The sequence below is a fragment of the Sceloporus occidentalis genome, unplaced genomic scaffold, assembly GCF_023333645.1.
Source record: "Sceloporus occidentalis isolate IW3139 unplaced genomic scaffold, rSceOcc1.0.p SCAF_2, whole genome shotgun sequence".
NCBI lineage: Eukaryota > Metazoa > Chordata > Lepidosauria > Squamata > Phrynosomatidae > Sceloporus > Sceloporus occidentalis.
Window position 1 is genome coordinate 29,042,662 of NW_028316982.1, and position 26,444 is coordinate 29,069,105.

General features: G+C 38.8%; 1 protein-coding gene and 1 long non-coding RNA gene across 23 annotated transcripts in view; one reads left to right on the plus strand and one right to left on the minus strand.

Annotated features, from left to right (window-relative positions):
- LOC149318086 (uncharacterized) overlaps window positions 1-26,444 on the plus strand; it is a 141,147-nt gene that overhangs the window by 96,498 nt on the left and 18,205 nt on the right. For 7 of the 18 annotated variants that reach the window (XR_016279976.1, XR_016279983.1, XR_016279986.1 and 4 more), the window contains one exon: window positions 2,249-2,331. This is a non-coding gene — a long non-coding RNA (uncharacterized LOC149318086). Of the gene's footprint in view, window positions 1-2,248; window positions 2,337-12,032; window positions 12,116-19,249; window positions 19,295-19,410; window positions 19,472-26,444 lie in introns of those variants that run through there. The other 11 variants (XR_016279977.1, XR_016279980.1, XR_016279985.1 and 8 more) reach the window with 4 other exon arrangements.
- LEKR1 (leucine, glutamate and lysine rich 1) overlaps window positions 1-26,444 on the minus strand; it is a 98,815-nt gene that overhangs the window by 61,729 nt on the left and 10,642 nt on the right. For 4 of the 5 annotated variants that reach the window (XM_089508982.1, XM_089508978.1, XM_089508979.1 and 1 more), the window contains exons 3-6: window positions 22,177-22,391; window positions 7,246-7,365; window positions 5,097-5,272; window positions 2,230-2,415 (exon numbers count right to left, since the gene is read on the minus strand). In XM_089508982.1, coding sequence (XP_089365108.1) covers window positions 2,230-2,415; window positions 5,097-5,272; window positions 7,246-7,365; window positions 22,177-22,391 — 697 coding nt within the window. The remainder of the gene's footprint in view (window positions 1-2,229; window positions 2,416-5,096; window positions 5,273-7,245; window positions 7,366-22,176; window positions 22,392-26,444) is intronic. The other variant, XM_089508981.1, reaches the window with a different exon arrangement.

Here is a 26,444-nt window from a genome sequence, read left to right on the forward strand (position 1 = left end):
CAGGGCATGTTTTACAAGAAAACTATGGTGGATGGGGTAGCCATATTCCACATCACCTCAAGTTTCTCTGGAGATGAAATTATACATGTTGAGTCAGGTTGCTGAGTACAGCCAAAGCACTGCTGGGAATAGCAACTTAACTTTTAAAAAAAGATAGCAAGAGAGACAGAAATAGACAGACAGAATTAGGCATCTTGCTGAAACATATATACTCGACTATACATTGAGAAATTTGTGCCCCAAAACTGACTCTAAAATCCTGGGTCGACTTATATACGGATCAATACACTAATGCTGCTTAGAAAGGTCTTGAAACAAATGCCACCATAATGCCCCACTCTTCCCCACTCTTTCTGGCTGGAGGCAGGAGTTTGCATGTCTGTGTGTGTGTGAAAGAGTTTCTGTTGGAAGAAACTTATGCATTCTCTTTCCCCTCATTATAGACATAGGGTTTCCTATTTAGGTTCCTCTCTCTTAAAGATTAACTGTCTTTATCACAAGATTCTACGCTGTTAATCTGATGGCTGGTATGTGTCTCTAGCCTTTACTTTTAGGAAAGCATATTAAAATATAATCTTATCCACACTTCTACTGTATTGCTAGTGAAAGCTAGACTATGACAGGTGGTCAGGTGAGGTCCGGAGAAGGAGGAGGAGGGATGGAAGTAATGTTTTCCCCTTTCTATCTTTTGTTACAGCCCTCTAAGTTTTACTTTGGACTTATCCGCAGGTCATATCAAAATCCATGATTTTTACCCTGAAATCTTCCCTTGACTTATACATGAGGTCAACCTATACACAAGTATATACCATAATCATACTCCTATTTGAAAGTCCTATGACTTCCCATACCTATGAAAGTGAATATTGTCTTCAGAGAAGAGTCTTTACTACCCCAGGTGCTGAAAATACTTGGACCAAATATTTCAATATTTCAACCCGGGCTAGGATTTGCAATCCATCACTCGCAGAGCAGATCACATCCAAGAACATGAGATTACTGCTGCATTCTGTGCCACAAGATTCTCTTTTATCTTATGCAAGACTAAATGCCTACAAGTCTAGAAACTGGATAGAGCAGAGCTTCTATAGGAGAATGTGCAGCTCGAAAAGGTGTTTTACAGATACTTCATTAAGTTCAGATCCAATGAATTCCTTTCAATTTATTTCTGTGTCAGGGAACTGTCCTGGGATAACAGTTTATGATAACATTCTCAGTTTATTAGTATATCATTATTACCATTGGCTATGGAATGAAAGCCATTCCATACTGTTATGCAGTGCTGTTCAAGACTTGAAATTACACAGTATGAGAAAACACAGTACTCTGCAATTACACTTTCTGATCAATCAAAGCTACTTCTTGAATAACACACGCAGACACTTTTAGAATGAAAGATTACATTGATTTCAAAATGAAGTTTTGGGTCAAAACAGCAAGGTAAGAGACTTCATGTTTGTGTCTGCAATAGTCTTATAAAAGGAACAGGAGATTATTTGCCTCTCAGATTTCAGAAACGAAACAAAACACAATTAGCAGGGGCCCCAGACCATGCCTGAAAAGATGAACATTTGATGTTTCTAAGAGCTTGTTCCTAGCCCCATCCAATGTTAACCAGGGATGCCAAAGCTACAGAAACTATCTGGTCTAAACAGATCAGTTTAGAACAACAAACAGCAGACAAGCGAGCATTAAATGAGACATTCTCGGTGCTCTTCTGAACTCTCATTTTAATGTTTTTGTGGTTAGCCTAATGTGGGTATGCATTCTTCTCAACAGCCTGCTGCTTGCTCATGGACACCTCCTCTTCTCTTTTCTTTCAGTGTTCAACAAAAGTACCTTATAACTGAGCAATTGAGAAGGAAACAATACAACTTAGTCCTATACATGGTTTGGACCTTTATGACACATAATAAAGACAAAAATTAGGAGAGTGGAGTAGCTAACAGAATGAGCTTCAAATCAAGAGATCTCTGATTTGAATCTCCCTCAGAAACATGTTATGTGACTTTAGGAAAGATACTCTTTCCCAGTACCCCATGTCTGGTTACTTTAAATGACCAAACAAAAAATTCTGATTGCAGGTGTGAGCATGCAAACCAGTGGCACATTGAGATTTGTGTAAAAGTAGAAAAAAGTGACACAATGGAGCAATACATAAATCTCTGTGTTAGAATGATGTTGCTTAGTTCACAGAAAAATAAAGCAAAGTGCTTATTTATATCCGACCTTGTGTTTTCTTTTGCAGTTCATGACACCTGTTTTGCAATTCAGTCTCCCGTAACACTGAAGCCTGAAGTTGCTCCGTTTCAAGTTTAGCTGCATCTGACACCAATGTTAAATGTTGCACCTCCTCCTGGAGGACCTTATTTTCCCTCTGGCATTCACCTAGCCTTTGGTTCACACTGGACAGTTCTGGAAAGAAAATGAAATAGTGCTGAAGATACAAGATAAAATTGTAAACACAGCAGCAATAAAACTGTTCACATTCTACCGTAGGCACAAGCACATACAATAAGGTTTAATTGGTTTCATTAATTTACTCTGCAGCCCCCTTCAGAGTTTAATGTTTTTAACATCAGGTCGACATCAGTTTATGGCAATCCTATGAATGAAAGACCTAAAAAGTCATCCCGTCGTCAACAGCCCTGTTCAATTGTGTCTATCCATCTGGAATGTAGTTTTCCTCTATTCCTGCTGCCTCCTACCTTACTAAGCACTGTTGAGTGTACTTTCAGCAACTGACCAAATTATATTTCAGCTCAGGCTTAAATCAAACTAACTTGATCCTCCTTTTGGAAGGACACAGATGACCCTGGTTTAATCTGTTCTAGATTTAATAAATATTTTTCTGTATTCTTGCACTGAATCTCAGACAAGATAAACATTCTTTACTGTTAACAATTTTTCTATGTTTGTGAGCTCATGACAGAGTGAAAAGGAAAGACAGTTCTTATGCTCACACTGCATATTTAATTATTTCTCTGTATATTCTGGCTTTGTATCCTTCTTGGTATGAAAATTAATAAAATAGTTTTTAAAGCATCAAATCCAGCAGCATGGATTGCAAACATGGCTTTGGTACGATTCCAAGTATCTGAAAGTGAAGGAACAAGCTCTGTACCACCGCCACCCCCAGCTCATGCTACTGTAATTTCTCCTTTTCAATGGATGTTTGCAGCTGTCAAACATGCTAGTACTTATTATCTTTTCCCCAGAGAAAGGGAAGTTCTGTATGTAACTACACAAACTATACCTTCCATAGTGTTTTGTAATTCAATAAATAAATATATACATACATAGTGGCTTGTAAGAAAATAGAGGGGTTAAACCAATAAACAAGAAAGTAGACACTTACAAATGGATGTTATGCTTTGTGCAATATTGTTCTCAACTATTATAGTTACTATGGTTCCATCACAAGAAGTTTATTTATACCATATATGGCATTCTCTGTTCAAATTTGCAACTAAATTATTAATTTGTACAATATTGCTGTATTTGACAATGAGCTTTCTATTTATACAAGGACAAGGATCTAAAATTCAGTCACCTTTGCTATGCGTGCATGTGTTAAGTCACTTGCTGTTGGAAAGCACATTAATTGTGACAAGCAAGGGCTGAAAGACTAAAATCAGAGGTAATTATATGCGTGGTCTGAATTGCCAAGAGCATAAATAGCAAAACACAATTTCAAAGCGGCACTGCATGCAGAGGGGCACAATGTTCTTTGATTTCCTACCCTTCAATTTCCACTATCCACGCTCAGCAATAACAAGAGCTGTGCTTTAGAAACATTTTTTTCATAGCACTTATGCCTCTTGAAGAAAGGAGAACACATGTGCATATGCCTGAAGTAAGATATTCAGAATAATTCTACACCAGCTACTCAAAAAGACAGAAACTGTGTCATATTCAGCACAAGACATACATTTAACAAGACAGCTGCTCTCGACATTTAAAGAAACTACTGTACTAACTGACCAAAGTAACAGCACACCTAAATTAGAAGAGCTGGGAGTTTGGGGTTGTGTTTGTTGGTAGCTTATGTTTTTGAAAAATTTGAACAATAACTTCACATATAGGAAAAAATATTTTAAATGGATCTTCCTATAACACACCTGATCTTGTCAGAGCTTTGGGCACAAGCCCAGTGTCAGAACAATTCCCACAGGAGGGTTATTTTTTTAAATAATTCTTTTTTCCCTGTAAAATGTTGCAGTGGATATTAACACTTGCACAAGAAATTGATATCACCTTGGGCAGTCTATGGAAGAACAGACAAGAGCAGTGGCAGAAATATCTTACCAGTGCATCTTGTGCTTGCCTTTTGCAAAAGAGAACACAGTGAGTTCTACGAGTGAAGGCCTCATCCACCCCTCAAGGCATCTTTGGAGATTTCAGATTTCATGACCCTTCATGTATATAACTTAAAAGAAATGCCGACAGTTGTGTTTTCCAGTGACACAGAAAATCCCCTGCATTAGATTTCATTCAAACCATTTCATATCATGACCCACAAAAAACAGTCACAAGCTGCTGCTGTATTCAAATACTTCTGATGGGCACAAATGTGCAGAGTGGAGTGGTGAACTCAGATTCCAGAGACCTAGATCCAAATCAGTACTCACATTAAAAGTTCAAGGAAGTCACTTTCTATGAGGCCTAGCTCTTACTGAAGCTGTAACCCTGTGTCTGGATTGTATCACTTTGACCAAATAAAATGTGGGTGGGTTAAAAAGAAGCATTCTGTCACACCCCACCTGCCACTGTGGTTGCCATTGCCACATTCATGGCAGAGGTTTACTGCACGAGTAAGAATTATACCTAGGGACGCAGTGGCTCAGTGGTTAAGACACTGATTCTGACGACTGTAAGATTGGCAGGTTGGCTGCTTGAAGCCCAAGTGCTGTGCGACAGAATGAATTCCTGTCACTATTTGGTCATGACCAGATAATCTTGGGAAAACCCTTTTCCTTTAACTTTAAGAGCAACTAATGTATTTACAGGATTATTGTGAAGAGAAGAAAACAAATCACACAGTCACCAAGAATAATATGCTTAAAAATTATATCAGTTATAATCTGATAATTTACCTTCCAGTACAGTAACATTTATGGTTTTTAGGTGTAAAAAAATATCTCCTTTTAGTGCGATCCATTGACCGAAAAAGCCAAATATTTTTTCTTTAATAGTATTTAGCTCTCCTCTGATATAAGAAAGGAATACAAAGGCTTTTTTTATGGTACACATATGTTGTCCCAGTGTTTTTCTGCAAAAAAGGAAGAAGAAAAAAAAAGAACATTGATCTTCAAAACTCTTTTTAAAAGTAACCCTTAAAATAATTACCATTTTAACGACTACTGAATGAGAACAAGGAAGGCAGCTAATATAATTCTCAAATTATTTAAAATTTTCAACTGGTCTTCATAAAGACCTATACTTTCTGTATGTTTGTTTATCAACAATCTTAGCATATGCAATATTAAATCTTTCCATGCATGATGGGGTGGGTGGGGATCACTGCCTGGACAAAATGTGTGCTCCACAAAATATTTACCATGAATATTAATATTGTAATATCATTAATTTATCATGATCATGAACATTTAGAATGCCAATAACCTGCAAGCCTTTCAGACAATTTTTTGATTGTGAAAAATGTATTTTTTTTTTAAAAAAAAAACCTTCTAGTACAGATGGTCAAGCCTTGACCTACAGAATATTGCTTGAAGTAACTGAAGCAAGTAATTTTAGATTAGGCACTGGATTTTTCAAAAGATACTTGTCCATAACCCGTTGCTTTCCAGTCCCAGCAACAAATTAGGATCAAGACAGAGTAGAAGGTGGTAATATCACTGTGATCTGTAAGTGTCCCATGTAGGAAACTAGAGGGATGGCATATTAAATATCTGAAATGCCAAGCAAAGAGGTGAGGAAGCTATAGACCAGTGTTTCCCAAACCTTGGTTTTCCAGATATTTTGGCAAAAAGGATCTGTGGACCACACTTCGTGGAAGATGAATTGAAGCACCTGGACTGGGCTCTACAGGCTAATGGTTACTGCAGCTCAGACATCAGAAGAGCTTCCAGACCTAGAAAGACTCATAAGAGTGAAGACAAACAACCACCCAAAGAGAAGGAATTTTAAACATACATCAAAGAAGTAACAGACAGAATAGGGAAACTGGTGAGGAAACACAACCTCCAGACGATCTACAAAATCGATCAAGAAAATCCAGCAAATGGTGACCTCAGCGAAGGACAGGAGAGACCCTCTCACAGCTGCAGGAGTTTACCACATACTGTGCAGCTGCAGACAAGTCTACATAGGGACCACCAAATGCAGGGTCCAAACACAAATCAAGGAACACGAGAGACACTGCAGACTGGGTCAGGCAGAAAAACCAGCAGTAGCAGGACACGTTATAAACCATCCGGGGCATAAAATGCTATTTGAAAACACTAAAATTCTGGACTATGCCAGCAACTATCAGGTCAGAATGCACAGGGAAGCCACTGAAATTCATAAACACCTGGACAACTTCAACAGGAAAGAAAAAAACACCTTAAAGTAAAGTTTGGCTACCTGTCCTGAAAAACACCAAAATTAAGATCAAGAACACGCAAATGAAAACCACCCAAGGTGAGGGGGTATTTCAGCAGACAGCGGATCATTAATTAAATAGACACCCTGAGGCCTTGCCATTCAACAACAGATCAACAAAGAGATTAACATGTAAACCACTTCTTCTCAGCCAAGGGTCACAGAGAGAGAGAGAGAGAGAGAGAGAGAGAGAGAGAGAGTAGACCCCACTCATTCTCATGCCAGCGTTCTCTGAAGATGCCAGCCACAGATGTTGGGAAAACGCCATGAATAAACTCTTCCAAAACTTGGCCACATAGCTTGAAAAACCCACAAAAAACTACTCACAGGTGGGTTTGTCAGTTCCTTCCTCCAAAAAATAGTTTACGGCACCCGGTGTTCACCGGCAGTATCCCATCCAAGTACTTACCAGAGCTGACCCCATTTAGCTTCCCACATCAGGCAGGAGCAGGACACTTCTAACAGACTGCTTTGAATATTATTCCCCAATCTGGTTCTTTGTTGAAGCTTAAAACATATGGAGGGTGCCAGCTTTGGAAAAGGTGGTTCAGGTGCTTTTACAAGTAGAAATTATGAACACCAGTTTCCTGTTCATAGAAAAAATAATTATTGTATGAAATGCCATGCAGGAATGCTTACCGTAACAGTTCTGATTGCCTGTGTGAAAGGTCCTTGTCTTTCTGAAGACATCCCAACTGTTCATTTAGATTTTTTATTACGTCTTGCTTACTTTCAATCTCAAGAGATAAGGTTTTTATTCTAAAAAAGTAAACAAAGAGTGACATTAGCAGTTGCCTAAAAATAAATAAACCCATGTCTGTGCCCTTTAAGGCTAATGGAAAATGTTCTCTGCTTATAGATGGACATTTTCCAGCTTGGTGAAACAACACTGCATCCAGAAAATGAGATGAAATTTAGTAAGATTCTTCCTTTTGCACCAACTTTTGCTAGATTTTTTCCTTTGGGTTCCAAACCTTCATCTGAATATAATTTAAATTCCTTACAGATGCACACAGCAGGCCGTAATGGGTAGAGTACAAGTAGCTCTTCACTGCAAAGTAAGCCCAAATATCTGGAGTACAAACTTCATATACCCTAGCCCAGTGGTGGCAAACCTATGGCAGAGCCCCGTCTGTGGGCACATGCACCATCACCTCAGCACAGAGTTCACCAGAGTTTGTTACTAAAAAGTCAGAGGGACATGACACTTCACGATATTTGAATGGGTTTTGGGTAGCAGTTTGGGTAATCAGTCTCTAAAACATTTGCCATCACTGCCCTAACCATTAGTGCTTGTCTTGCAACAAAAAAAAACCCTTCATTCACTCCATGTACAGACATGCAGTTGTGCAATCGCTTTACATACTCTGAAGTAACTCCAGATACTTCATTGTACAAAATCTACTGCAACCATTTACACAATACTTCGGAGGTGGACATTAGCTGGTGAACTTATTTAACTCACACGTCTTTGGAGTAATTCCCAGATATTTTACATTTTACATTTAAGCCTTTCTTTCTTTCTTTCTTTCTTTCTTTCCTACTTTCCTTCTTTTTTGAAGATGTTTATATTTTATCAAAACAAACTTTACAACCTTTCAAAACAAATCATAAAGAAATAGTAATGTCTGAGGTATGGTTCAGAGAGCATTTAATGTCTTTAGATAGGCAGACACACGTATGAAAAGTAAATTTATGTAAGTCTAGATAGCTTTTAAAGCCAGCATGGCATAGTGGTTTGAGTGCTGAACTACAACTATGGAGACCAGAGTTCAATTGCCTGCTCACCCATCAAACCCGCTGGGTGACTCTGGGTAAATCACACACTCTCAGCCTCAGGGGAATGCAATGGCAAACCTCTTCTGAACAAATCTTGCCAAGAAAACCCCATGACAAGTTCACCTTAGGGTCGCCATAACTTGGAAACAACTTGAAGGCACACAACAACAACAAAAGACGACTATTAGTCATAAAGTAAAATTACCAGAATATTTTATCCTAATTTGACGCCTGTCCACTATCTCTTTTCTGTTAAGGGAGCACAAATGTTCTATACTCATATTATGGAGATTAGTCATCTAAATAATTGTGATTCATTAATCATTTGACTTTGAAGTATTTAATCAATTACAGTAAAATAAATTCACATAATCCAAAATGCAAATACTTTTATTGGTTAATACAGAAAGTACAAAATAAGTTTCTATTAAACAAAACCTACCACTCACTGGTAGAAGTTTGCTGCCCCTTCCCCACAGTAGCACATTGGAACCAGAATTGCCGTTAAAAACTAAGAAAAACAAAGTGTTCTTCACTCCCAGACTTGACATTAAAATGTGTTCTCACCAATTAAAATTGACCTTCACTGAGTCAAGATAGCACCTTATTGTTTTTAATGAAACATTACAACATAAAACAGAGGAACAAACTGGTATTTTGTACCATTACACAATCTGAGATCACATTAACATTTCACATGCTGAAAAAAAGATGTATCACAAGGGATATTAAACCACAAGTAAGAGATTTAAAAGAATGCACTCACTCAGGATATACAGTAACTAAGCATTTAGAAGAGTACAAAACAAGAGGATTGGACATGCTATCCATATGGCAATTCTAGTGTACAAATGATAGTTATCAGTTGGGTACTAAAAATGCACAGTGTTCTTCCACTCTAGTCTTTTCCTAACCATGATTCACAAGCATGTGGTTCCACACCACTAACACCAATATCCATGCATGGATTTCCTACCAATTGTATCAGCTTTAGTTTACTTTAAATGATCATTTATGCCAGGTCAAAAATGCAAGAATATGGGAAATTTAGAGCTCAAGTCCTTTTATTTTAAAACCTTGTAGCAATCTAATGATGGTGAAAAGATCTGCTGCACCAGCAAATAAGCTTTTAGGCTGGAACATACTATCTGCTGTGGCAGCTCAATGCCAGAAAAAGCTCAACAAATGACTTTCCAACTGGTGTTAAAGGTAGATATGTCAGCACAAGTATTTACTATCAGGATGCTGGGCTTTTTTTTCTTGCAGTGTCAACAGGTCTTTAATAGCTGTCCAGATGGTCATGCAAAGACAAGTCACCCTATTTAATTTACAGTTATGAAACGTGCTAGGATCATTGTGAAAGGTACACAAATAAACCATCTTTAGAATGTTTCTTTCTAAAACTGAACTAAAGGGAATTTATGCCATAATATACTTTAAACTTGTAACTTCAGTGCACACATATCTAAGAGTAAGTCTGATTGAATTCACTGGGCCTTATTTCTTACTAAACTTTACTAAAGCTATGACTGTTTATTTGCCAAATAGCATTTTGAAAAACACACCCCAAAAACTTGACAGCAAACAGTGTGTGCTATACACACATAGCCTTCTCTAATCTGGCACTCTCCATATTTATCAGTGCTACCTTTTGATATTTTTATGGCTTGAAAAATTAGGATCATACTGCTCTTTTCTTGGTATTTGAGACAAAATTAATCATGAATAGTAAATGAATTAGAATTTTATTTTAAAAAAACAAAACAAAACCTTGTCACTTTTCCACAAAAGGTACATTTCATCTTCTTTCTCTTAGCGATCTTGTATGGTAGATTAATCTGAGTAACATAAGATAAGATTTAATGCTGATAAAAGTAACAGTAGCAAGTATGCAACAGAGTTTATCTGTATCTGAATACAGCCCCAAACATCATAAATTTGTGGTGGCAGCTTCCCCATCTCATTTGAATTTATTATCCCACCTTCAATGACTGAAAGTGACTGTCATTCACTATTTTGAAATCTCACTCTGTATATTAGCTTTCCCTGGTACTCCAATGTTTTGACAATTCCCATCATCCCCAATCAGCATGGATTACAATTCCTCTCACCAATTCCACTGTGCAGCCACAAAGGAATTTTAGACCCTAGCCTTCTCCTGCTATACAGTAGCTAGCCCCAAACTTGGAGATTTTATAGTTATGTAGTGGGGAGGAGGATAGGGGTCTATCTTGGTGGAGATGGAGTTTATCATACGGGAGGCTAAGTGCCTAAGTCCTGTGCAAAAACAGGATTTAAATCGAGGAAAAATCCTGCAAAAACGGGATCGTTTTCAAATTCATGAGAAGCATTGAGCATTAACGTGAAAATAAACCGCACAGAAAGTGGACAAAATCGGCCATTTTTTTACTTTCGTGAGGAAGATTACGGTGTATGTGTAAGTTAACAGATGCCTGTTAACTTACAGCGATCCAATGAATTTCATATGTTTTTCTTAAGCAAGGTGGTTTGGGCAGTTTCTTCCTCTGAAATATAGCCTAGAGCATATGGTGTTTATTGGCGGCCTCCCATCAAAGTACTAAAAAAAAGACAATTGGTTACAGCATGTTTTGCTGTGGACGAGCCCTTAAACTCTGCTAAAAGCAGAACTTGATGTCCTTCTGCTTTGACATGTCAAAGATACCTAAAATAATCAAAGTGAAATGCATGCAATGTAGCTATCGTAGCCTTTACACAAAGCTATATAAAACATAAAGTGAAAGAATGGGGTTACATCATGATATATAAAACTAGCAATTTCTTGTCAAGAGAACCGATTTCTTGCCAGCTAGTACATATTCTAATTTTTGTCAAATTCAGACTGCTAGCTTTTCAAAAACTGAGTAAGCTAATAAAACCTACAGCTACACTTCCTAAAGTTAAATGGTTGTTCCTAATAAATTAATTACAATCATCCACATTTTCCTACAACTGTCAAGATTAACATTTATATTCATAAGAACCTTTTTTGTCCTTGATTTAAAAGACTGAACAATTAATATCTCCAAGAAATGACTTTGAAGGACAGCCAACAAGTCCAAGTTAAATGAAACCTGGATCTTCATGGGTGTACAGTAAAAAAGTGAATGCAATTGGCTGTAGACAGACATTCCCCATCCCCTCCCATAAACAAGTATGTATCTCTTTGACAAATCTTTAACTATTTCCATGTGTGACAATGGAAAAACAGTCAAGAATTGGCCATTCTCAAGGGTTATTGTTGTTGTTGTTAATCAACTTCAAGGCGATCTCGACTCATTGTGATAAGACATCTCCAAGATTCCTTATCCTGTACTGCTTTGCTCAGTTCCTCTAAATTCATATGCATGGCCTCCTTAATAGTATCATCTGTTATCCCCCCTCTGGTTTGCTTTTTCCCTCTAAGAATACTCAGCTGAGCTCTGCCCTATCCCAGAATAGTTGAGGGTGACAAATTATGCCATAGTTTTGGATTTTCTCAAATCATGCTTTATGGTTTATTATGGGTTTTTTCCAACACTAAAAAGTATTTACAAATATCTTTAATATGTCCAACATATTTCCTTAAATTTATTTAGGGTTATTTGTTATTATTATGGTTATTTGTTTATTTATGGTTATTTATTTAGGACTGGTGCTATCATTCTCCCTCAGCAGAAGCAGCCTACTATCTGAGCAGGAGTAGTGCCTTACCTGAAAATGGTAATAAGAGGTATGGATTACAAACTGTGTAGGCTTTTTTCTCATAGATTTTTTTAAAATTATAGACTTTTTGACTGTTATAAATATATCCTCACACATTTTTTTGCATTACAGAGCTGACTGTAGTGAAGGTATTATTTAAAAACATTAATATGCTAATCTTCCCAATTAGCTTCTGGAAATTAGCAATCTGGAAATCCTAATCAAATCTCATTCCTAATTTTCATAGCTCATTGTTTTATGAATTTATTGGCACTTCAGGTGTTCTGAATTATAGGATCATATTCTGTTCTCGACTGGTTTCGATCTTATTTGTCTGGCAGATCTTTTGCAGTGGTTGCAGGAGGTCAGATTTCTTCTCCTGTTCCCTTATCTGTTCGAGTTCCCCAGGGCTCTGTTCTGGGTCCCCTTCTGTTTTCTCTCTACACACTGTCCTTAGGTAAACTCATTAGCTCTTTTAGTTTTTCCTACCATCTGTATGCCGATGACACCCAGTTGTATCTTTCCACCCCTGACCTTTCTCCAAGGCTTGAACAGCAAGTTTCATCATGTCTCACAGCTGTCTCACAGTGGATGCACCATCGGCGTTTGAAGCTCAACATGTCCAAGACGGAGCTTCTTGTCTTTCCTCCTAAGTCCACCCTTCAACACCCCTTTTCTGTCTCTGTGGACAACATTTGTATTCAACCAGTCCAGCAAGCCCGCAGTCTTGGTTTTATCTTTGATTCTTCTCTGTCATGTATCCCTCAGATCCAGACCACAGCCAAGGCTTGTAGATACTTTTTGTACAATATTGCTAAAATCCGACCTTATCTCTCCGCCTCTACTGCCAAGATCCTGGTCCATGCCCTAGTGGTCTCACGACTTGATTACTGTAACGTCTTCCTGGCTGGGCTTCCTCTTTCTCACCTCCGTCCTTTAATCTCTGTCCAGCATTCAGCTGCACGCATTATCACATCCGCCCACCATTCTGACCACATCTCTCCTGTGTTGGCATCCCTTCACTGGCTCCCCCTCCCTTTCCGCATTCAGTATAAGCTCCTGCTGTCGACGTTTAAAGCCCTCCATGGACTGGCCCCTCCTTACTTATCAGACCTTCTTTCTCCTCACCTTCCCACCAGGGCCCTCCATTCTGGTAGTCAAGGTCTGCTGTCCCAGCCCAGGATTTCCTCTGCCCCATCTTGGATTCGCCCCCTTTCACTCGCTGCCCCTCACTCCTGGAACCTTCTTCCCCCGCGAGCAAGGGCCATCACTTCTTTAACCAGCTTCAAAACAGAGTTGAAGACTATCCTGTTCAGAAAAGCATTCCCAGGCATTGCATAATTGTTGCCTGCTATTTGATGTTCTTCTGGTGCCTGTTTTATTGAACCATTTCCTGTATTGCTATGTACTTTATATGTATTAGCCTACTAGCCCCACCACCTTTCCCTTCTCCTTTTATGTCATGTCTTCTTAGATTGTAAGCCTGAGGGCAGGGAACCGTCTAATTAAAAAGATTGTATGTACAGCGCTGTGTACATTTACAGCGCTTTATAAATAAAGGTTAATAATAATAATAATACTGGGATCTGTTATTTATAGTACTGATTTACAGCCCTTCCCCTATGCGCTGCTACGTTCAGGTTAGATGATCAGTTAAATAAACCACCTATTCTCTGTTCTAGAGATGATATTTGCAATTAAATGCATAACATTCCATCTACATTTGTGTAGAAAAGTGCATAATATGGTGCAAAACTCAGGATAGCATTTACACAATATATTACCCTAATAATCCTGTAAGATAGTCTAGCTCCAGGCAATATTTGGTTCATCATTGCTCAGTGGAGAATTTAGGTCCACTATATTACCCACCACACTGTCCTTTGCCAGCTCACTATTCTATGACTGTTAGCTGATCCTAATAAACAGGGATTAATGCTACATACTGTGCAACACATACATATAGATCAAGATAACTGTCTGAGCTTTTGCATTCTCTTTAAGGTGGTAGCTATAGAGATTAAGTTGTTGGATTTACTATGAACAATCATTCTGGGATGATAGGAGGAGCAACCCGCTCACTCATGGGTTAAGCCCTGCCTGCCAACCAACAAAACAGGAATCCAAGTTCTTTTCTATTGCTACCATTGTGTGTTAGACTGTCAAAGGAACTCCCTTGTCCAAACTGGAGTCATTTAACCCCCATTTCAGTGCTGTTCTTAGAGAGGCTGGTAGAACTGCTTTGTAATGATTTCTATATTGGTGTGGTATCAGACATCTTTGCAGTCCTCTGCAGGGAACTAACTATATCCCTAATACTAGAATAGCCAATATTTTGGTTAAGAGCATCACATCTGCAGATTTCAAGGATGTAACATGTTATATCTTGTGATTCAGCTTGCCTTTCCTCTCTTGGGAAAGGGAAAAGCAACCCACTCTGGTACTGATCAGTGCTTCCAAAGGTTGTCAGGTGTAAGTGACTTTTCTCATAATTCAGTAAGAAGCCACATCTCTCTAGGGTTCAGATTGTTGCATCCAAATCCCATCAGATCTCCTCTGTGGAACTTGCCTTTGAAAGGATGTCATTTAAATATGGGCAAAGTTACACACCCTTTTGTCTGAAACATGCTATCAAGGGAATCAAGACTTTTGTGAGCACCCTAGGATCAGATTCCAGGCTGAAAAGTAATGCCTTGAATTGATAGCAATTGTTCTGGTACTGGAATCTCAAGTACTGACTATCCACTGGAGCCATTGGGAACATGAAAGTATGCTTTCTTGAGGTCTATGTAAACTGTCAGATTACCAATTTTCCAGTTTTCCCTTGTTGTCTGAAGAGTTTCCATCGTGAATCTATGTTATCTTACAGATCCACTGAGGTATGTGAATCAAGACCAGATGGAAAATCCCACTGCCTTTGGGCACTGTAAAGAAGATGGAAGAACTATGCCAAGGCAGCCCAGTGGAGAAAGACCTCCTGCCTCCAGCTGTGTGTGAGAGAGAGAGTGGTGACGGTATAAAGCCTGCCCTTCCTTCCCAAAACAACGCCAAGGCAGCCCCAGTGGAGAAAGACCTCCCGGCTCCAGCTGTGAAAAGAGAATGGTGAAGGACAGGACCCAACGTGACTTCCAAAAACAACAAAAATGTTTACCATCTTTTTAAAAAAGACCACCTGAAGCCCAATGGACCTGAATAATTGGGAGATGCCCTCAGAGAGCAGCACCTTTAAAATGCCAGCTCCTGGGCCCCCTCCCCAGACCACCTGGCTACACTGGCACAGAGAAAGACGCACAGGAGAGCAGCAGAGTATCGTATCAACGCCCCTGGAACACCTGGCTGCACCAGCCTAAAAGATAACTATTTTAGACATGTAATGGTTAACAGATTGTTGTTTTGCTGCTAGGAGAGAGTTGGGGATTGTCGTTTAGATTACTATGCTATATTATACTTGATTATTACGCTATGTCATTTATTTTGAATTTTTTGTACTTTGTATTTTTCTATGTATTTTTGACTTCTTGTATAATTATAATCTATTGTATTGTTTGCTGTGATGTAATTGGTGAGGGGGGAAAAATTTAGAGAAAATGAATACCAACTTCAAATGTATTCAAACAGTCAAGAATTTAGTTAGGGACAGTTTTTAAAGGGAAAAAGATTAGGACAGAAAAAAAGTAGCATTCAAAGAAAGAGAAAGCTAGACCTAGGAATGAAGCAGGCGATCAAAATGGAGTGCCTTCTGTAAACTTGAGTCACATAGGTGCGTTACAGACGGCCCAGAAGGGGCCGTCTCGCGCCGCCGGCGGTTGCAGTCCGGGAACCTCAGCAGCCAAACGGCGCGGTTCCCAGACGCTGCCAAGTAGGAGCGCGAAAATCGCGCTCCTTCTTGCTCCCCGGAAGAGACGCCGCAAGGCGCTAGTCGTGGCGTCATTTCTGGGGCGCGACGTGCGGACGCAGAGCGTCCGTTACGTCAAGATGGCGGCAGCTGTATGGAACGGCTGCCGCCATTTATTACGGACAGAGTCCGTAACAGGAGTAGGGGCGTCTAGAAGAGACGCCCCTTTTTTAAACTGGGACGTTCTGAGGACGTCCCAAATGGCGATATGTAACCCGCCATAGAGATCTTCTTGTGACTGACACTACATGAATATTCCTTGATAAAAATGTAGTGATATCATGTTCTGAATCTGCTATATATTCTAAAACTCTTTGGACCCTACCTAATGCTCTGTGCAAGTTATGTAAGTTCGAATTCCGGTTCTCAATTATTTCTTGATCCCACAAAATAACTGCCTTGGAAACATGGAAATACCGACAGATACCCTAATTGCTAAGGCCAAAGCTTCATAAATGTTCTTTCAGCCTGCATCAGCCCTTCATTCATCTACCTCTCTAAAGGCAGTATCGCCCTCCCTTACAACAATTGTCCCCAAGAAAAGAGCAGGTATTGATCTATGCAACAATTCCTTCAGGAATTCTGCCTCTCTTTCTTTCTTTCTTTCTTTTCTTTTCTTTTTCTTTTTTTTACAAATTAATACAACATTTAGTTCTATCCCAGAAACCTTTCATATTCAAAGGAAATTCTGTTAAAATGAACATATCAGGCAATGACACTTCTATGCCTTCAGGTAACTGTCTCCTTAAAACTGTAGCTATTCTTTCCTCCTTTTTATTAACACTTTCTGACAGTGAAGTATCATTGGTAGGTTCTAAACTCAGTGTTTGTAATACTGTCTTCAAAAGACTCTTACATGTTTCATTTTGGAACAGTCTATTGGAGGATGTCTCTTTTATGTCCTCCTCCTCAGAATGTCATTCCTCACTGAAATTATGCTCCTCTATTATATATCATGCCACTCTCCTTACACATCTATATTTAAATCAGTGGTCATTTGTGAATCTTCTGTATGTATTTTTTTTTTAAAAAAAAATTAGTTTGTTTTCCATTACTCTGTTCTTGAGGTCTGCATCTAGGGGCTAAAGCAGATGGGCGTGAAAGAGCAGCCTGAGTCCACTCCAGCCACAAGCAGGTCAGAATCCCATTGACCGCATGGTCCACTCCCATAGCAGGCCATGAACACAAGGGCCGACCAGCATCACCAGGAGTCAGTTTATCCTTGCTCTTTTTTGCTCCAGTCTTAACAACTGGACCGCAGCTTCCAGGTGCATTGGAGGCATGCACTGTATAAACGCCACACCTCCAAAGTAGCCAGAAGACACTCCATTTTGACCACCTGCTTCATCCCTAGGTCTAACTTTCTCTTTCTTTGAATGCTACATTTTTTCTGTCCTAATCCTTTTCCCTTTAAAAACTGTCCCTAACAAAATTCTTGACTGTTTGAATACATTTGATGTTGGTAATCATTTTCTCTAAATTTCATCGCGTTCTTCAAATTCATTTGTGTTTGCCAATTCATCACATTAAAATTCATGAATTCATTATTTCCATTAACATTTGATTAGTCTGCCCATTTAACACAGAACTCAATTAACTAGTTACTGCTTACTTAATCAGTCTTTGGAAGTCAGCAGGTGTACATGCTTGTATGTGCGCCTTTGCTATTGCTGGGCTGTTCATATTGCTCTGTGGGGATCTGCTTTTATTCCCCATGGTTTCCATATCTCATGCTGCTAATTCTGGAGTAATTTGCACAGCACTGAGGAAGTTTTATCTTTTTCCTGTGACTGTTGCTGCACTTCCATGTCTTTCCATTAAGCTGATGCTGGTGCTTACACAGCAAATCCTCTCTTATCTGCATTGCTGGATGTGCTCACTCTACCCTGTGCCTTAGGATCCTTGAAATCAATATGGTGGCCCAAAGCAACACTAAGAGATTTCACCATTACTGTGGCTTCTTTCTCTGGCTTATCACCTTGTTCTGCCTTTTTAAGCTTTTTTCATCACTTGAGTTAAGTCTACCATTTCTTTCACTTTAACTTCCTTCCTCTCCTACTTTACATTCACAATATGGTGATAATTAACTGAGTAATTCTCACTGGAGGTCTGGAAAACCTTCTTTGTCATCATCTGAGAATTGCTGGGTAGCAATTATCTGGATTATGCCACATTTGTATTTATCATATTCCCCCAATCTGCTGGTCAGTCATCAGGGGACAGAGCCCTCTTAATTTCAATGCAGTTTTGTTCTTTTTACCTTCCAAAGGCTGAACCACCCCACTATTCTCCCTCTTTTCCTCTGTAAACCTTTCTTCCCCCCTCAATTTTTCTTCCTAATTCTTCTGGCTAAATAGAAGGGAATACACATCTGGTTGGCAGAGTAGGAGAATAAAAACTCACAGGGAAGGGATGAAGTCACCATGGTAGCAACAGAAAAGAACGTGGACTTCTACTTGTCAGCTGGCACATGGGGACTAACCAATCAGTGGGTGAATTGATCCTCTATGCCATGCTCAGAATGTCATGATGAATGCCTGTACTATACTTCAAAACTTGCCAGTATACTTTAATAAAAACGGTGCTATTGACTCTCATCTGTTCAGGTAGAATAGGCTATTTCTTTTCCACATCCTGCATAAAATAAGCTAATGCTTTTCACATTGCATCAATTAGTATATCCTATTCAAGCTGAGATATTTTAACTTGTATTTATGAGTGTTTTATTTTTTTTACAAATTGTGATTTCAATTTCCACTAATTGCTTTCAGAACTGAGAGTTGAAAAGTGGGAAATTAATTATTATTATATATAAACTTAATTTAGAATATAGAGTATATGAATTTGACCTGCAAAATAGCATATTTAACATCATGCACAGTGGTATTATGTTAACCATAAGACATGATACAATCTTATTTTACAAAAGGTAGTTTCTTCAGAATTCCAAGGGGCGACCTGCTTATTGTACTATGATAACTTGTTTGGTTATGGTGTAGAGGATTTCTCTATTATGGCTCCCACTGTGTGGAATGATCTCTCCAGTGAGATTAGTTGATCTTCCAGTATAGATGTTTGCATCATCAACTGAAGACTCACCTGTTTACTCAGGCATTTTCCTAATAATTTTCCTCATAGTTAACACTATATATTACCCTTTGTCACGGATAATTCTGTACTGAAGCAGTAATTGTTATGGTGGTGGTAGTTGTTGTTATGCTACTACACATGAGACTTCTTAATATGGATTCTTTACTTTTTCTTTAGAATACAACTATAACAACATCACACCTCTATGCTGAAAGGAATCTGGTAAGGAGAAGATTAGTTTATGTACCTCTAAAAGGGTTTTGTACTTTGTGTATTTTTAAGTAAACTTGTTTATGTGCTGAAATTTTATACTAATTCATTTATATTTTGTTTTACAGATTATGTAATGTGTGTTGTGTATGTTCAAACCATCCTATGCTAGTTTTCCTAAACTCTGCCTAAGCTGCCCTTGATTTTGTGTAGTTGTCATACAAAACAAGGTATATATGTTTAAACCATCATATAAGGTTTTTATAGTTGCCATTAGCTTTGTATTAGCAGCAGGCTCTATCTTATCAGAGTACAACAATCATGCTGGAAAGTAATGGCATACATTCTCAGCCTAGGGTATCAGACACAAATTTTTTCTTTATGGAAGGATGTGGCAGCAGGAGACAAAGTAACTACATTGAAGGAGAAAACAACAGACTCAAAGAAAATATTTCTTCCCCCTACCACCATTTTCCTGTGTCACTTGAATCAAGAGTTTTCGTCTGTAAATTAGAAAGAAAAGGCCATAGCTTGATTGTATGGAAACACCTAGGAGGTGATTAATATTATGCATTTAAAAGAGAGAGAGAACTTCTTATCTTGTGTATAAAAGCATTTCCCCAGGTGTTTAAGCAGGCTCCAACCCTATTCTTTATTAACAATTTCCCCTCTAAGTTTTGATTCTATCTTGGTTGTCATACAATGGAGTCCCTTGCCTGCACAGATTCCACTTTTATTTCTTAAATATTGTTTTTTGCTGCTTCTATATTTGTCTGAATTAGAATGCCAAGAGCTATCTTAATGGAGGCAAAAGCAGAGGTAAGAAATCAGAAAATAAAATAGTCAGCAAACTGTAATAGGAAGACCTAATGACTGGTGGTCATAGGGGATATCAATGTTCTTTTCACTGTAGATTAAAAAAGCTTTCTAATCTAAGAAACTAATTCCTTTCTTTCTAAGAAATCATGCACAATAAATTAATCCTAATTTACAAAGATGTTTGATAAATCATTAAGGTAATGGCAGTGCTTTGAACAATCAGGAGTGTAGATGCTAGATAAATGTGATTATTTATGTGATTTTTTAAAAAAAATAAGGAAAAGGGGGGAAGGGGAAAATAACAACAACAACAAGAACAATAGCAGCAGCAGCAGCAAAGACTACTCATGTCTTATCTAATCTGAGCAGCAGAGAGACAAGTGCTACAAGCAATACAAATTCACCTTGTGTTATATTTAATCACAGAAAATGTCTCTATTCCAAGACAGGTATGTCTGGACTAAACTTTGCAAACTAAACCTATTAGTATGAAATGTGTAAGAATCAGACATTATGTAAGACATAATACAGTGGCTCCTAATGGCTTCTATTTTGAACACAGAAGACAATCTTGGTAATACATGCTACTTTACCATTCTTTCTCTTCTATATCAAAGAAATTCCCCTAATTTCTCTTCTTGGTGATAACTGTGATCTATACAAAGCTAACCATGGTTAATTCAAAGACATAGCTGTGTTAGTCTGGAAAATCAGAATGCAAAGGGATCTTACAGTAACTTTGAGATTAACTGAAAGATAGAAGTTGGTATCATGAGCTTTCATACACGTGAGCATGCATCTGGTTAATTAATGGTTAATGTTAATTGTTTTTCCCCAACTTAGCTATGCCAATTAATTTTAAATTTCAAATGTGGGTTAATATGGATGCCCTGGTTAGAGTTTACTTTGGTCGGTATAGATCTAAGAGTAAACTCAGATCATAAAGTTACTTTTTTTACCATTGCTTCCAGAATCTTTAAGCCAGCATAGCAAATGAATAAATTCACTGAAGGATCCTAAGAAACAAAGTACAAAAAGTGACTTTCCCAAATCCTGAATAAACCATGGTTAAATGTTGTAAGAGAAGGGATGGGAGTACTTCACAGACTTTATACAAGGGAAGTCTTGTCCATCTCCCTGCCATACATTTAAATCATTCTTCAAAGGTGCTCATCACCCTCTGTTTAAAGACCTCCAGTGAAGGAGAGTTCACCACACTCCAAGGTAGTCTATTCCACTGTTAAACAGCTTTTGTAATCAGGAAGTTCTTCCTAATATATACGTGGAATCAATCTCTTTTCTTGCACTTTGAATCCATTTGTTCATGTCTCTAGATCAGCTGAAAACAAGCTTGTTCCATCTTCAACATGGCATCCCTTCAAATAACAAATGGAGGAAGGAAAAGCTTTTTCTTCGGAGCTGGCTCCTGATTTGGAAACTATGGTTTGCAGGGAATCAATATTCAATTGTTTACAGTCCATGAATAGCAGCAAATCTCCCACACCACACTTGGAATGAGAAAGTCATAATTTCTCAATCCTCTGCACAGGAAGACAATTATTAAGGTAGTTTTTGGTGGGGTTTTCAGGCTATGTGGTCATGTTCTAGAAGAGTTTCTTCCTGATATTTCGCCAGCACCTGTGGCTGGCATCCTCTCTGAAGATGCCAGCCACAGATGCTGGCGAAACATCAGGAAGAAACTCTTCTAAAACATGGCCACATAGCCCAGAAAACCCACAAAAAACTATGGATGCCGGCCATGAAAGTCTTCGGCTTCACAATTATTAAGGTACTTGAATTATTAGTACTTCAGTTTCACCACAACTGAGAGCAGATTTTAAAATAACTTTCCATCCCCTATCACCATTATGTTGTTACTGACTGGTATGAAAGAAATGAAGCAGCAAAATTGGCCTCTGAAGCATATTTCAAACTATGGTTTAATTAAATATGAAATCAACTAGAAACTGTACCTGATGCAAGCTGAGTCTGACAACACAGCCTAAGCCTGCTTTCTCCTGAATGGCATTAATGAGTGTTAGTTTGAGAAATAAGGATGAATAACATGTTCCAACCTTTCTGTTTTTGATTTGCTAGCTGCTGTGCACTGTTCAAAATCTTGACTTAAGCACCGTAGCTTTTCTTGAAGTATTTTCTCCCGTTCAACACTTCCCTCATAAAACTTCACTTTCTCTTCCATCGCTTTTAGTTTTTCTTCTAGGATCTTAAACTCATGAAGGATCAAATAACTTACTCCACAGTATTTACACACTGTCTGATCCCGGGTCATCTAGAAAAAGACAAATACAAAAAGGCAAAATACAATGAGCAATGCTTATATTGTAAGCAATACATTTAGTGAACACAAAGGAAGAAAACTGCTTCAGAGTAAGGCAAATCACTTAGACCATGTAGCAATGCTGTCCACTCGGACAAGCCATAGTTCTCAAAAGCAAATGGGAGAATATCTGGCCCTCCAAATGTTACTGCAGTCTGCTAAGGGCCAGATGTTTGCCATCCCTGCTCTAGGGTCTTAGACAAGAATTCTTCCATGCTCTGTCTGGAGATGCATGAAGAATATATGGTCTGTCACTGAATTACAGCCTTCCCTGAATTGATACACTGGCCTCTAAGAAAGCCTATATATCTCCAATATTTCATTCCTCAATATTAGCATATTGCTATATTAATCTAGTAATAAAAAGGGAGATTGCAGTCAGAGATAAAAGCAGCATCTTGCTACTCATAAACAAGAGGATAATCTGAATTCCTCTGCATGGAAATCTGTTTTGGGAGGTAGTTTTGCTTCTCTTTCCTGCTACCAGTAGCATATTACAGCTGGCTGGTGGTAGTGGATAAAATGCAATAGAGCTAGAGTATAGAAAGTATTTCCATAATGGGAATGCTGTCTTCTGCCCTGGGTTGTATTGTTTAAGGCACGTTACAGTCCACAGCATCCAAACCGCGCGGTTCCCGGACGCAGCGCGACATGCAGACACAGAGCGTCTGCTACGTCAAAATGGCGGCGGCTGTGTGGAACGGCCACCGCCATTTTCACGTAGTCATTACGTGCGAGGGGCAAGGCGCATCAGGAAGCGCCACCCCTCGTGCGTAATGACAGCGCCTCATGGGCCCGTCTGTAACACGCCTAAGTCTACCTGCTTCACCATCTGCTGATTGTTGGTTGGTTACTAAAATCAGCAGGGCATCAAGACAGATCAATCACACTCTTGCCCTTTGGGGGAGGACAAACCTTCAATGCTGGTTAAAAGTTACTGAAAACTATTAAATGTATCCCTTCAACTTTTCATATGCCACACAATAATAGAGGAAACACTTCCATTTTACAATTCTAATGTTATTTTACTTAGAAATTCTGTGTTACATCTCTAACACACAAAATGTACGTCAAACAAACAAACTGTTATAACATTCACCTAACAAAGCCACATTTGTGGTTCACCACAATCATGAGTAGGGTAGTGTTTCAGAGTGATGTACTTACTGTACATGGCACTTATGAGTCACACAGAAACTATGAAGTTTGGAAGGTGAGAGATTATTAATCATTTTACATTGGATGTATTTCAGCACACAATTACACATTAGGGTAAACTTGAATTCCAGCAGAACGTAGGTTTTGTTCATGAACTGACACTTTTTTTTAAAGCTCAATTTTGATAATTTACTTGAAACAAATCAAAACAGCTTTTTGTACTTGTACAACAATAGAGGTGCTGAAATAATGTTACTTAAGCAGACTTGCGTGTGGTCCAGACTGGCGCTTTGCGCCTGCCTGGCCACATACTAGGGTTGTGTGGGGGTGGAGCAACCACACGCCCCACAACCCTAGTACATGGCAGCAGCGTCATCATGGCAGCCTCCCATCCACACGGGGGCCACCATTATGAAGTCACGCATGCGCCACATCCAAAGGCTCCTTTTGGGCCAACACAGAGCTCCTTTTGGGCGTGCACATCGTTCCTGCAGCAACCAAACGGCTGTGGGAACGATGCCAGGGAGAAACGGCTGGGTGGCCCCTTTCTCCCATGGCTCCTGGGAAAATGCAAGAAGCCCCACAGACACCCCTTTTCTGCGCCACAGAGAAGTGGCATTTTTCCGCTTCTCCGAGTTGCAGAAAAACTTCGGATTGGGGCCGCAGGGCTGCCGCTGAGTCTACCCCCAACCCGGAGTGAAAAGGGGTGCCACATACCAGCCCCTTTGGGGCAGTCTGAACCACGCCTGTATTTATCTAAATGTATCAGTGACTCTGGATTTTAACTTCAAAACCAAGGGAAGGAAACAAGGCTCAGCAGACAGAACTTCCCTTATACACGTTTCCATCTGCACACCTGGACTCTCCTTAATCACAGGAGTCCTCCCTCCAACACAAAAACACACAATTCCACTTGTCTATTGGAGGACTACCCAGGGAAAAAATTATGGAAGAGTTATAAACAGAGGTCTGAATCCTACTGGTAGTTCTAGGTATAGCAAACCCACCCACTCAACTTCTAAACAGTAAATCCAGCATTACTAAAATGTATTTATTTGTTTATTTATTTGTGGTATTTATATCCCACCCTTCAGCCCTAAAGGCTATCAGTAGACTTAAATGGGTCTACTCTAGTTGGAACTACTAAAAGGAGTAAGGCCAGTTAGGTAAATAATAATAATATAATTAAAACATCAAACAATTAAAAATTACAATTTCAAAACCCAAACCCTCCCCCCAATTATAAAAACAGTAATCAACCCATAAAAAGAGATTAAACATCCAAATTTAAAACTGTCCAATAGGAATATACTAAAATTTCAGGCAGATTAGCACAAGAAATTGGGGGGGGGGGGGGGGGATGGTATCAATCAATTTTGATATCGGAACAATAGAGGTATCATTAGAGGGGGAGGCAAGTCTAATGGATCTAACCGAGTCTGGAAAGGCCTTACAAAGTTAAAACTGGATATATGCACATGTACAACATGTCATACCAAGTTACATTACAGCCTTCCAAAAATGTCATGCTTCTAAGCCTTAGAGGATAATCATGGCAAGCTGTGAAGATGCATGTAACAAATCAACTTGCTGAAGCTAAGCAGATAAATGTCTGGTCAACAGCCTGGGAAATCCTGAGTTCCATGACTTGAGAAAGGTGGCATACAGCAATAAAAAATAAAATAATATTGATAAAGACATAAACTTAAAACAGCACTCCAACTATGGCCTTCCCATTGTTTTTGGACTGCAGTGTCCACAGTCCTTCACAATTGATAGTGCTGTCTGGGACTTGATGAGAATTGTAGGGCAATGATATCTGGGGGGTACAGTTGCCCATCCCTGAACTACTTTTATCTTTCCATTGTCAACACAGTTAAGTAGATGCTTCGGAAAGCTTACAAGCAAACTACTATGATGAATTTCTCACTTGCTTTCTCACAGCAGCTAACTTATGTATAATCCTTCTGAATGTGAAAGTAATATATTCCACATATATGTTGCAACCAGGGGTGTAGGGTATACAGTAATATAAAAGGAGTACTGTAATATGTGACGTATAATAAAGGTCAGTCATCAGATGCTATGAAAAGGTAGATGGAGTGGAGGCAACACAAAAGAGAACAAGTAACAGCAAGGAGTGATGTGAGCTGAGAGAACATGTCTACAGTCTAAATTAAGTGAATATGCCATAATAAATTAGTAAAGGACTCCTCTGAGATTACCAGATGTCACCACAGGGCAAATGGCAATCTGTACCCAGCCTAAGTCATCACACAACATGTTAAGGCATTTTAAGATTGATTAAACTGATTGAACTGCATGAACTCTTTCCCTAAATCTACTGAGGCACGGTTCATAATCAAATTACCAAATATATGTATCAAAGAAAACACCGCTTATATAATGTGTCTTGCATTAATAAACGAAGACACACTTCAACTACAGAACAAGTGTTTTAAATTTTTATTTTGCCCAAGGCTTGAAAAGATGAGGAATGTTTAAAATTCAAAGGCAATATTAAAACAGGGACAGGGATGATGGATTCAGATAAGAAAGCTCATTGAAAAGAAGAGGAGAAAAATGTTCAAATGTAAGCAAATGAGAAAGAAAGAAAAGAGAAATGGAGTCAAGTTCTTTAGCAAGAGTCAAAACAATGAGCACTAATAGATTTAATTATAAGACAAGCCATAACCAGATTAAGAATTCCAATGGCATACCTCAATGTTATGCATTTTAAAATATTTCTTCATAAAACAACATGCCTTAAATGCTGGTTTCAGGATTGCTACACCCGCCTTTATTTATCCTAATTCTTCTTTTTAGTCTCATGAAGTCTGATCATAG